Consider the following 12,961-nt stretch of genomic DNA (forward strand, 5'->3'; position numbering starts at 1 on the left):
ATGGAGGAACTGCGTCTTGGAATGGGGAAGAGACTTGTTCAAGTTACCCAGCCACCAGCCAAAAACCCATGCTCCTGAGCCCAGTGCAGTGCTCCTGCCATCTCTGGGCACCCTTCCAGATTACCACTCTGCTTCCCTTTGCTCTTCCGAGCCCCCTTAGGTGAGACATAGGGGTTGTTGATGTCCCCCTATCTTTCAGGGTCACTGGGAGCAAGAAATCCACCAAGAGGACCAAGTCCATCAATGGCTCCCTCTACATCTTCAGGGGTCGAATCAACACTGAGGTCATGGAGGTGGAGAATGTGGAAGACGGGACAGGTAGGCCCTTGCCCCAAGGCCCACCTGACCCCAGCCCCACCTGCTCCGTGGCAGTCTCTGTTTCAGTTTTTTCTTTACTCTTCTTTTCTGTTTTAGAGGTTGGGAGGGGCACAGGGAGAGGGAGAGAGAATCGTAACAGGCTTACGTGCTGGGCTTGGAGCCCCACGTGGGGCTTGATCTCATGACACTGAAATCATAACCTGAGCTGAAATCTAGAGTCTGGTGTTTAACTGACTGAGCCACCCAGGCGCCTCTTGGTTTTTTCTTTTATTTGAAATGTAACCTCCCTAAGAAAAGTATCTAAAACATATGCACATCGAGTGAACACCTGGGTTGTCACCATTCAGTCAAGTCAGTAAGTAGAACACTGCGTGCTCCCCGAGAGCTCCTCACACACCCCTCTTTGGCCACAGCACCTCCTGCCCCCCAGAATTAACTGTCCAAATTGTGTGATGACCATTTTCTTGCTTTTTTAAAAAACATTTTTATTTCCCAAGTATGCATTAGTAAACATCTTTCTTTTTAAGATTTATTTATTTATTTGACAGACAGAGATCACAAGTAGGCAGAGAAGCAGGCAGAGAGGGGGAAGCAGGCTCCTACCAAGCAGAGAGCCAGACGTGGGGCTCGATCCCAGGACCCCGAGATCACGACCTGAGCCGAAGGCAGAGGCCTAACCCACTGAGCCACTCAGGTGCCCCTGCATTAGTAAACATCCTAACGAAAATTTGTTTCAAAACTTTCTTTAAATAGGTATATCATTATATGCATACCAAGTGGGTCTAAATAGGTACATGTAGTTACATAGATATTGTCTTATGTATCTATTTAAAGGGTTGTAAGATACTGTGTGTTCTTTTGCATCTCGCTTTGTGCTTCTGCCTGGAGGGGTCTGCCGGGTGTTGGTTCCCTCTGCTGTGTAATGCTCTTATTCCTGCCTTTGGTGATAGACATTTGGGTCATTTCTGCTGTTGGCTATTATGAACAGTGAGGCAGTGAGCAGTCTTGTGTGAACCTCTTCGTGTATGTGCCCTTGAGTTTGGCGAGGGCAGAAGTTCCTAACTGGTTTTGAGACACAGACTTCTTTGGCAGTGTCACAAAACCTGTGGACCCCTCCTTGGATTTAGGGTATGGACAGCTTCCACTTTCCTGGAAAACGACAGCCTGTTTTCAAAGAGTCCCCATCCCAGCCAGCAGTGTGTAGGGGCCCCGAACTTGGCACTGTTGGCCTTGCACTAGGTTTTAAGTAGCCCCAGTGTCCGGATGAGATGGGCAGGGAGGCTGGGATGTATTCCCAGGCTCCAGGATTCCTGCATTTGTACCCAGACTGTGGGGTCTTGAAGCCCCTGTAATTGGTGTGTGTGTGTGGGGGGGTGTCTTTGTTTGCAGGTCTTCTGTTCTTTGCAGAGAATAGAGAGGAGAGGGAGTGAGTGTTTGAAGAGTTGCGAGTTCAGCTCTCAGACCCTGATCCTGCTGATGCCCCTGCCCCCTGTTTTTCTGGAGTGAGATGTGCTGGTCCCATGACCTTACTTTCAAGCGAGTAGTGGGGAATGTTCAGAGTTTTAGGCTGAGTCTGGGCTGACCCATCTTTGCCTTCTGCCCCTGCCAGCGGATTACCACAGCAACGGCTACACTGTCACCAACGGCTGGAAGATTCACAACACGGCGAAAAACAAGTGGTTCGTCTGCATGGCCAAGACCGCGGAGGAGAAGCAGAAGTGGCTGGACGCCATCATCCGTGAGCGGGAGCAGCGCGAGAGTGAGTACGCCCTCTCCTGGGCCTCCAGCTCTGGGGGGCTGTCCTGGGATCCTGGGGTGTGTATGGCTTCCGTTAGGCTGGTCACTTCTGCCGAGGGAGGACTGTGTCCAGGGAAGGGGCCTAGGCTACAGGATGCGGGTCACTGAAGGGACAGAGAGCTCCGGGACTGTCATAGAACTTGGTGGTATCTTGGGTCACCTGAGGGCATCTGGTAGTGCCCATTCAACAGATGGGGAGACTGAGACCCAGTGGAAGGGACTTGCCCAAGGGTCAGGGGTCATATGGTTGGTCACCCTGGTTCTTGGTACCCTTCACCCTTGTGGGCTGGTAGCTGAGACATTCTCTCCATGCCTCTTTCTCCCCCACCGGTCTGTTACCTTCAGCTGTGCTTCTTTGTGCTTAAGACTCAGAGTCTGCCTCTGGGAGGAGGCTCCTTGGGGGTTGCTTACTAAGTGTGGTCCCAGATCTCTCTGGGCCCAGGTTCCCTGGAGGCCCTTGCATAAGTCGTGCGGGGCTGGGTATGGTAGGGACCTGGGTTGTTGTGCAGAGATCTGGGAAAAGGGAGCTGTGCTATGTCTGGGGGCAAATTACTTTAGTCTCCCAGATCTCAGTGATGCCGTCTGATAAGTGGGCATAAAAGTTCCTACTGCACAGGGTTGTAATGGTGCTAAATGCAGTTTGGATTTGACCATCCTTGGGAAATTTGGCACGTGATTCTAAAAACCCTGCCTACCCACCCCCCCACCTTTGCAAAGGAGAAAACTGAGGCATAGTTATCTCTGTATCTGCAGCCTTCTACTTGGGTGTGTCATTGGTCCCTCACACTTTTCCTGTATAACCAGAACTCCTAATTTCCACCATCTCCCCCGCCAAAGCTGGAGGTTCCCCATCTTAGTACCTGGTTCCTCCCTTTGCCTGATGCCTCAGTTTGCGACTCTTGGTCCCAACCCTGATTTCTGCCTACTCCCCAGATTCAGTATATGGAGTCCCTTTACTTCCGCCAAATCTGCCCACTTCCCTTTCCCCGATACTTCCATCCATGAGCAAGTTACCGCCATCTCTCAGGAATATGGGCCCCACAGGGCTGGATCCCTTGTTTTTCCTTTTCCCTAGAGAAGCTAGATTTTAAGTTTTCAGGTGATATTTCTTGATTTTAAATTTTGTATGAAAAATTATGCAGGTGACTTTAAGCCAAGCTACTGAAACTGGCCCCTGGTTGGCAAGCTTGTGAGCTCTGAAACTGGTCGGGGCTGGGTGTGTGCTCAGGACGGGGGTGGGGTTCAGGGGTGAGGACTGGCCTGGGTGTGGCTGATCCGTGTATCTGTGTTTAGAACGGGGGCCTGTGGTCTGTGCAGGGTATATGTGGTCACGAGTAAGGTGTGGCCTCAGTGGGCCTCAGTCCTTAGAATCGGGTGTTGTCCAAACTGTGACCTCAGGGCTAGGTTTCCAGGGGTGGTGCGTGGATCATGAGCACAGATGTGGAGCTAAACTTTCTGGGTTGAAATCCTGGTTCTGCCACTTCTAGTTGGGTGAACTTAGACAGATAGCTTCATTCCTCTGGGCCTCCGTTTCTTTATTTGTGAAGGGGGGATAACTTGGCCTTACAGGTTTCTTGAGGATTAAGGGGCACATAGTAGGCACTTCCAGCATTTTCTCTTGTTATTTTTCATTGTTGTTGTCAGGAGCGGACAGGGTCCAAGCAGAAAATGTAGACAGGGATCTGATCAGGGTTCTCTGTATGTTGTCTAAAGAAATGGGCAAATTTTTATCCTTGGTTGGAAGGAAGAACTCAGTAGGCTTTCTGATAACCTCTGAATTTGGGAAACCCACGCTCACGTTGAAGGGTTGAATGAGCTTGACTGCCTGTTACCCTGGAACTTAACCTCTCCGGGCCTCGGCTTTGCCGTCTGTGAAATGGGGGAGATCAGCCAGCTGCTCCTACAAGGTTGTGTGGGGAGTCACTGGCAGGTGCCCGGAGCAGGGGCTGGCACTCTATAAGGGCTCTGTACGTGACCCCGGTGGGGGCTTCCAGGAGCCGCAGGCCTGCCCCCCTCTGCTCCCCAGGGCTGGTGCTCGCCTGGGTGCTGACTGTGCCCCCTCTGTAGGCCTGAAGCTGGGCATGGAGAGGGATGCCTACGTCATGATTGCGGAGAAGGGAGAGAAGCTTTACCACATGATGATGAACAAGAAGGTGAACCTGATCAAGGACCGTCGGAGAAAACTGAGCACCGTCCCCAAGTGCTTCCTTGGCAAGTGAGTGTTCCCAGCTGGGCCTCTGTGGGGCTCCCGCGCTGGTCCTGGGTAGCCGGTGCGCCAGAGTGTGCCCGCCTGGCTCTTCCCCAGGAGCCCGGGGGGCGGAGCCACTAAAGCACCCCGAGTCCTCGGTTAACAGACCTCAGGAGCCAAGAAGAATTAGTGGGGGCCCCATATCGGGTCTTTCAAATGTTTCCTTCTAAACTCGCCGCAGAAGGTACATTTTATGTTGTCACGGTGCACACATCCCCGTAACATATGATTGAAGCCAGTTTCAGTATTTGTGTCTTTTCTGTTCTGTTTTCTATTCTGCCTTGTCCTTTGCATGTTATTCGTTTCTTCTAAGAAATGATGTGAAGCCAGACGGTGGCATTGATTTCACACACTCCTGATGGGTGGCCCGCCATGGATTGGGATGCTGCCCCCACACTCACAACCGGACCCACTATAGACAGCACAAGCAAAGAGGTTCTGAACACAGGGAGGGCACGTGGGAGTTGCCGGAAGTGCCGCAGAGCAGACGTGGGTCTTGGCATCAGTCCGCGTGGGCTGCTGTCACCACGCATTGCACACTGAGCAGCCCAACAGAAACTAACTACCTTGCAGGCCTGGAGACTGGAAGTCTGAGACCAGGGCGTGAGCAGGGCTGATGTCCCGTGAGACCATCCTGCCTGGGTGTGAGGCAAAGGGGGGAGGCTCCTGGAAGCTTTCAGGATTTGAGGGCCTCCGACGTCTCTGGGAAATACATTCCTTCCCAATAATAAAACATTTTACCCCCGTCCCCATTTTATAACCAAGGATCAAAGGGGTCCAGAGCCCTGGTGTGTCTTAAACCCAGAGGCAGATTCACAGTCCCACCAAAATTGCCAGGTTCTGTGCTGCCCTGCCTTGAGCTCGACGCGGTGGTGGACGCAGAGGGTGCCAACCTCACGGAGCCTGTGGAGCCTGTGGATCTGCCGGGGAGAAGGAAGTTGGCCTGGGAGGCAGGGACTTTATTTGGAACGTATTGACTAATAACCCATCCACTTCCCAAAAGCTTTGAAGAGCCTTTGGATATAAGCGTGTGTGTTCTGATCTTGCCTCAGTCCAGAGGAGAGGTGATTTAGACAAAGGCAGTCCCCATGGTAAAAGTGGGGGAAGTGGTTGCATTCTGGATCATTTTGAAAGTGACGGCATTTGGGACGCCTGGGTGGCTCAGTTGGTTAAGCAGCTGCCTTCGGCTCAGGTCATGATCCCAGCGTCCTGGGATCGAGTCCCACATCGGGCTCCTTGCTCGTCAGGGAACCTGCTTCTGCCTCTGCCTGCCATTCCGTCTGCCTGTGCTCGCTCTCTCTCCCTCTCTCTCTGACAAATAAATAAATAAAATCTTTTTTTAAAAAAAAAAAAAAAAAAAAAGAAAGTGACCGCATTTGCTGGTTGGGTGAGAAAAGAGTTGAGGATTGTGAGCCCTTGGAAGGCTGGAGTTGCCACTGCTGTGAAGGGGAAGGAGATGGATGGAGGAGCAGGTTTTGGGGGATGGCTCCTCTAGGACGGGTGCCCTTGGGACTCTTAGACACCCAGATGGGAGAGGTTGACTTGTTAGCTGGTTATAGATCTTGACTTGGGGAGAGAAGACTGGGTTAGAGAAGTAATTGCGGGGCATATATGCATTTTAATTTTTTTTTTAAGATTTTATTTATTTGACAGAGAGAGAGAGATCACAAGTAGGCAGAGAGGCAGGCAGAGAGAGGGGGGATGTAGGCTCCCTGCTGAGCAGAGAGCCCGATGTGGGGCTTGATCCCAGGACCCTGAGATCATGATCTGAACCGAAGGCAGAGAGGCTTAACCTACTAAGCTACCCAGGCACCCCTATTTTTTTTTAAGGCTTTATTCATTTATTTGAGAGACAGCACAAGCTGAGGGGAAAGACAGAGGGAGAGGGAGAAGCAGACTCCCTGCTGAATAGGGAGCCTGATGTGGGACTTGATCCCAGGACCCCAAGATCATCGTGACCTGAGCTGAAGGCAGATGCTTCACCGACTGAACCACCCAGGTGCCATCAGAACATTTTGATGGTTTTTAAAGCCATAAGACTGAAATCTGCAAGGGGACATGTGGGGAGAGCTGAGGCAGGTACTGGACCTTGGGGCTGGCGTCGGGAGGAAGGAGAGGCAGGAGGCACCCGGGGCGAGTGTGGCGTCCTGGAAGCTAGGCAAAGATGCAGACACAGGGCCCAGCGGCAGCCAGTTTTGGACAGCGGAGGTGGAAATGCCCGGAGGACGTTCAAGGGCCAGTGTTGACCTGCCTCTTCGGAGACCAGGTGTGGAGCCGGGGCTGAGCTCCTTGGTCACAGCCCGAGTCTTATGGTGGAAGGGGCAGCAGGCAGGAGATTTTGTGGGGTGGCTGGGCTCCTAAGCAGTGGCTGGGGGCTGCCCTGGATGGGGGGTGCCCTGTTACCACCCCAGCTCGAGCTCCAGGAGGGTGTTTGGAGAGAAGTCTGGGCCCCAGACCTGCGGGAAGCGGGGCAGGGGCGGCTTGGCTCGTCTCCACCAGCTGGTCTTTAATCCCTGGGCAGAAAGGAGGTTTTTCTCTCTGGAGGGGGCTTACTTCCAGGCCCCTGGGTCAGACGACCTCTCCGCCTCCTGCCAAGCCCCTTGGGGAGCTCAGTGCGGCCGGATGGGATAACCTGCCCGTGATTAGAGTTTCAGCGGAGTGTTCTGTCTCCTCAGGAAGGATTAGGGAGGTTTCTTTTACCGCCTCTTTGAAACAGGGCCAGGATTGAAGCTTGTTTTATAATCATCGGGGCCCTAAGGACCAGCTTCCTACAAAAGATTGTTCTAATAAAGCTCTTCTCTCCGCATAGCTCTTTGCCCAGCCCCAGGGCCCGTGACCTTCCTCTTTCCCCGCCAGGGCTCAGCTCCCAAGTCTCCTGCAGGAGCATCCTTGGTCCCTTCAGGTGGAAGAGACCTGTAGCCACCAAGACATAATTATCCACCTTCCCTGCACTCCAGACACTGGCAGGTGGCTATGCCTTTTAACCTACATACAACAGTGTGGGGCAGGTCACTGCCATTATCCCCATTGTAAGGGTAAGAGAATTGAGGCACAGAGAGGGAAGAGGTCCTGTACAAGGTCACCCAGCCACAAGTGGGGGATTGGGATTTGAATCCAGGACTCTCTCCCACCACACTCTGCTGCATGTATCCATTTATATTTCTGTTCGGCACATTTTGTTTTTCCTTGGTAGTTTCTTTCTCCATATCCATCTGCACTATTAGAAGGGGAATCCATGAATACAAAACATGTCTGATTTATCTTTATAACTTCCGAGGGTTGGGCTTTGAGTCAGCCTTGGACACAAGCCCTGCTTCTGCCACCTTCAAGCTGTGTGACTGTGGGCAAGTTTCTTAACCTCTCTGAGCTTCAGTAAAGGACCAGTTAATGGGAAATAGTCAGATATGCCTCACAGGATTATTAGAGGCTTCAGTGAGAAAATGCATGTGACATGCTGGGCACAGTGCTGGCCAGAGTGACGGGAATGTGTGTCGGGGTGGCCTGTTTCTACCTTGCTCAGAGACAGAGCTCACGAAGAAGATCAAGGAATAAAATCTGGGTGTTTGTGTGGGGGCATCATGGGAGGGACAAGGCGTTGGGCAGACAGAATCGATTCATTCCTGCATCCATGCGTTTCATTCAGTGTTTCTTGAGCCCTTATGGTGTGCCAGCAGGAACAGGACAGACGAGACCCCTTCCTCGTGGAGATGACTGGGGGGAACCAGAAAACACACAAGGAGACAAACAACAGCACAGAGGGGATTTTCGCCAGCCGGCGGATGTTGTAAGAAGTGAGTTAGGTTGATGTTAAGGAGGTGAGGAGACGGGGTGCTGTTTTAGCCAGGATGGTCAGGGAGAGCTTCTCAGGGGAGGTGATGTTTTAACCAAGCTCTAGATGATAAGCAGGAGCTGATCATGAGAAGATCTGGGGGAACAGCATTCCTGGCAGAGGGAACAGCAGGTGCAAGAGCCCCACAGCTGGAACAAGCTTTGAGTAATTAAGAAACAGCCAGGCCAGTATGGCTAGAGCGAGGGCATGGCCAAGGGGCTCTATCAGGCAGGTAAGGGAGGTGAGGGGCTTGGGTTTTTTTTCCTGGGTGCTCTGGGAAGCTCTTCAGAGTCTAAGCAGAAGGGTGGAGGAGGATGAGCTCATCACACCGGCTTTGGGTAGAGGAACTGGCAGAGGTATGAGAACTCAGGGGATAAGTGTAATGGTGTGACTGGCAGGGGCAGTCAGGGAAGGCTTCTGGGAAGAAGAATGCCTTTGGCTTCCACCTTGTCTGAGGTTAGATGTCATTCATTGACTGGTGTCTGTTACAGACGCTCTGAGGTGGGAGGGGCCTCACTGTCTCACCCACCTGCGTGCTCAGCTGCAGGGTGTCCGTGGGTAAGAGCTGGTCAGTCATGATTTGTCAGACACGGCTTCAGGAAGCTTCTACGGGAGTTCTTCAGGAAGCACCTTTAGGCAGTGGAGTTACAGGGACAGGCAGAAAACCTCCAGTCCTGCCCTCATGGAGGAGACAGGTGAGAACAAGGGAACTGCCGGTGGTCAGTGGCACGTTGGGCCTCAGCTCCGGGGACTGTCCTGGGGCGATGGCAAAGACACCTGTGTATCCCCTGTGCCTAGCGTTGGGCCTGACCCGTGGTAGTGATTCTGGGGGTCAGGAAGGAAGGAGGGCTGACGCTGGGCACATGCAAACTCAGCCAGTGCCCCCTTGCCTGAGTCCCAGACTCCCCACCAGCCTCAGCTGACCATCTCTCTCTCTCTGTGTCTCCAGCCCAGTGCTCCGAGTGACATCTCTGAAATGCTGGATCTTGCCGCTCTTTGTACCCAACGTCCTAGTTGGGTAGATTACAGATTGCTGGTTTCCTGACCTTTTTTCTCACTCAGGGCCTTTGTATGTGCTGAGCCCCCTTCCTAGAACACCCTTCTTTGCGCCTCGGCAGAGGCAGACGGTGCCCCACTGACGTCGTGCAGTTCATGCATGTGTTTTATGGGGGCTACATGGGGCTTTCAGGACATTTTGGACTATATATCAACACTGAGCAATTGGGAGATTTCCCAGGAAGTGCTGAATTTCCAGCTTCTCTTGGAAAGTAGGATGCTTTAGTCTTCCCAGCTGTATGTTGGGGTGGCTGGCATCTTCAGGAGTGCCCCTGGCTAGTGCCACAGAGTCTCAACCTGGCCCCTCCTCCTCCTTTTTTTTTTTTTTTTTTTTTTGGAAAGAGAGAGAGTGAGAGGGGAAAGGGAGGGGTAAAGGGAGAGGGAGAATCTTAAGCAGGTCCATGCCCCGCGCACATCTTGTCCCGGGGCTCGATCTCACAGCCCTGAGATCATGACCGGAGCCGAAATCAAGAGTTGGACGCTTCACCAACTGAGCCACTCTGGTGCCTCCAACCTGACCCTTCTGTTCCTTTACAAGAGCTCGAGGGCCCTGCATTACAGATGAGTTTTATCTGGTTTTGCACACTGGGTCCCTGCTTGAGATTTCATATGATGTGAAGGTTTACCTGCCGAATCCAGAAGGCCCCTGAGTGAACCACTTGTCAGAACGCCCATACTGAGGCCCAGAGACGAACAGGGTCTTGCCCAAATTTGCCCAGCAAGCTGCGAACCTTCCTTGTTGATCTAAAAGGGGTTAAGACTCAGCTTGGGGCCGAAACTTGGGGTCACAGTTGCTGTTCTGTGGGGCTGCCTTCCTCCGCCCCTAGCAGAAGACACCGGGACACTGCCGGCCCCCCATCTGGCCACGGGGGCTGTCGGTCGGTGCCAGAGGCGGCCCCCGATGGGACAGCTGGTGGGCAGCCGGAGGCCCAGTGTCCAGCTTCCGAGAGTGGGCGCTCAACATCTGTTCGCCTCCCTCCGCTGCTGGCAGCTTTCCCCTGTCTCTGATTTTGGGGACTTTGAGAATGAAATTGGGGGGGTGGAGGACCTAGAACAATCTCTTCCCCACCTGGGGCTCCCTCGCGCCCCCCCCCCGCCACTTGGGCTGCACCCGGGGCTCTCTCAATGCCTCAGCTCACCCACTACCTCCACACAGGCAGGCTTTGCTCCGCCAAACACCGGGAAGCTAAAAATAGTCTTGCCCCTCTGGCCATGTAATTGGAGGCGGGACAGCTGGTTTCGATAAGCAGGAGAGCTCTGTGCTCTGGCCAGCTGCCACCTGCTTTCATTGAACACAGATTGCCTCCGTGGAAACAGCCCGGGTTGCCGGCTCTCCCTTTTCCTGCTGACTTTGAGTGAGCTGAGCTCTGCACTGAGCCCGAGTACGCCTCCAGGAGCAGGGTGGCGGGGTCTGGCTGAGTCTCTACCCCACCGGGTAGTCATGTTGGATCTGCCTGATTTCATCGGGCTCGTGAGCCTTTCTTTCTCCCAGAGACATTCCTGCCGACCCTAGAACATTCCTTCTTGTTTGATGGTTTATTCTTTCATGTGTTCAAGAAGTGATTATTGAGGTTTACTGTGCTTTAGGCCCTCCTCTAGGTCTGGGGATAGGGCTGTGAATCAGACGGACAAAAGTCCGTGTCAGCGTGGAGATTACTTTCTGGTGGGGCAGACGGCTGATAAACACGTACAGAAATCTGTAACAGTACAATTTCAGACAAGGATAAGTGCTCAGAAGAGAGCACAACTGAGAGATGTACGGATTGTGTGGGGTGCTTGGTGAAAAGGAAAAACTTAACGTGAAGGGCTGGGGGAGAGGTTTTCCAGGCAGAGGGAACAGCAAGTGCAAAGGCCCCGTGGTAGGTAGGAGTCTGATCTTTTTGAAGAAGCAGAAGATGGTGGGTATGTCTAAAACATAAGTGAAAGGTAGAGGAGATGAGATTGGTAAGGATGGCAATTCACGTGGGGCATTGCCATTGTGAAAGCAGAGTTTGGATCTTTTTCTGAGAGTAAGGGGAAAGTCCCACTGGAGAGTTTGACTAGGAGAATGACATGATCTGATCACCATGAGCTCCCTTGACTCTTCACAGTCATCTTTTTTGGCTCTTATTTCTTCCTGCCTGTTTTATTTTTTCTTTCCTTCTGCTCATCCCTTCATGTTGCCATCCATCATCTGTCCCCCCACTCATCTGCCCGGGTCTCTCTCCATTTAGTGTCCACCCATCCCCCCTATTCTCCCCTCCACCCACCTGCCCACTGGCCTTTCCAACTACCTACTCATTTATCTATCAGGTCATCCATTCATCTACCTTCCTGTTCACTTACCTCCCCACTCATGGGTCCATCCACCCATCCTCCCTTATTAGCTATTCCCTCGCTCCCATCCATCCATTGACCCTTCTTCCTTCCCTCTTATCCATCCATCCATCCATGCACCCATTCAGGGCACCTGAGTCAGGGCTGGGGGTCTGGTCACACCCACCCCTCTGCCACTGTTCCTAGGGAAAAGCACAGGGTCTCAGCACAACCCCCAGGGCTGTGGGCTCCCAAGCTTTGCTTTCCTGTGGGACGTTTTAGCGCTCCCTCGCAGGAGTGGGTAGGGCCAAGCTGGTTCCACGCTGGTCTCTGTGTTCCCAAGCCTGGCAAGTTTTTCTCAACTGCGTCTCATGTTCCTGGCAGTGAGTTTGTTGCCTGGCTTCTGGAAATTGGTGAAATCAGCAAGACTGAAGAAGGCGTGAACTTGGGCCAGGCCTTGTTGGAGAACGGTATAATCCACCATGGTGAGTGGGGGCTGGGCCCAGGTGGGCCGGGGAGGGGTGTGGGGTTGTGGGGTGGAGGGAGGCACAGGTCAGACCGCAGCAGTGCTGCGCTACCCCTAACTCAGGGGCTGTGGCTACCTGTCTCTGTATCTGCCCTGTTCCCCCGGGCACAGTGTAGCCTTGGGACGCAGATGCCCTTCTAAATCTGTTTACGGGGCTGGAGAGCCCTGTACTCACCTGGAACACCGGCAAAGCAGGGACACCACAAGAAGTTCCTTCAAAAAAGAGCAAGAGCCATTTATGTTTTTGTCATTCAGTCAGTATTTACTGACTCCTACATGCCAGGCACTGTGCACACAGCAGAGAACAGGCCAGAAGAAAATGTCTTTGTGGGGCCCATGTTCTAGTCAGAGGGGGTAGGTGGTAAAGAAAAGAAGTAAAACCTGTGTATGCAGATGGCACTCAGTGCTGCACAATGGGGGATGGGGAGAGAAAGCAAGGGGGTGGTTGGATGGTCTCTCTGAGAAGGTGCCCAAGAGGTCGAGGAGCCGGAGAGCACTGGGGCGCTAGGCCGAGGGTCCAGCAGGTGCAGAGGCCCCTCCCCCCCCACCACCCCAGGAGAGGAAGCCTGTGTCCTGGGACCTGCCAGGTGGCCGGTGCTGCCACGGGAGGGGGCGTGGGTGCTGCTAGGACATGTGGGCGGGTACGGGGCTGGGCATTGTGTGGAAGGGGTGAGGTTCGGGACCGCCGAGGGACCGTGGGGTCTTCGGCTTTTGCTCGGAGCGCAGTCGGAAGCTGCTGCTGAGTGCCGAGGTGAGGGGAGCCGTGCTGAGGCTCCGACCTGTGCGGGGTCCCTCTGGCCGCCACGTTCGCAGTGGCCTCTTGTGCCAGGGACAGCAGTGGGGGGCCTGGCGGGGGGCCGTGATGTTCCAGACGGGAGATGACCCGATGGCT

General features: G+C 53.5%; 1 protein-coding gene across 3 annotated transcripts in view; it reads left to right on the forward strand.

Annotated features, from left to right (window-relative positions):
• Positions 1–12,961, forward strand: part of LOC111141372 (phosphatidylinositol-3,4,5-trisphosphate dependent Rac exchange factor 1) — a 175,023-nt gene that overhangs the window by 111,928 nt on the left and 50,134 nt on the right. For all 3 annotated transcript variants that reach the window (XM_022493862.1, XM_022493863.1, XM_022493865.1), the window contains exons 8-11: positions 200–318; positions 1,928–2,077; positions 4,183–4,330; positions 11,928–12,028. In XM_022493862.1, coding sequence (XP_022349570.1) covers positions 200–318; positions 1,928–2,077; positions 4,183–4,330; positions 11,928–12,028 — 518 coding nt within the window. The remainder of the gene's footprint in view (positions 1–199; positions 319–1,927; positions 2,078–4,182; positions 4,331–11,927; positions 12,029–12,961) is intronic.

The sequence above is a fragment of the Enhydra lutris genome, unplaced genomic scaffold (assembly GCF_002288905.1).
Source record: "Enhydra lutris kenyoni isolate GAN:26980312 unplaced genomic scaffold, ASM228890v2 scaffoldscaffold6, whole genome shotgun sequence".
In the NCBI taxonomy this organism is placed as follows: domain Eukaryota; kingdom Metazoa; phylum Chordata; class Mammalia; order Carnivora; family Mustelidae; genus Enhydra; species Enhydra lutris.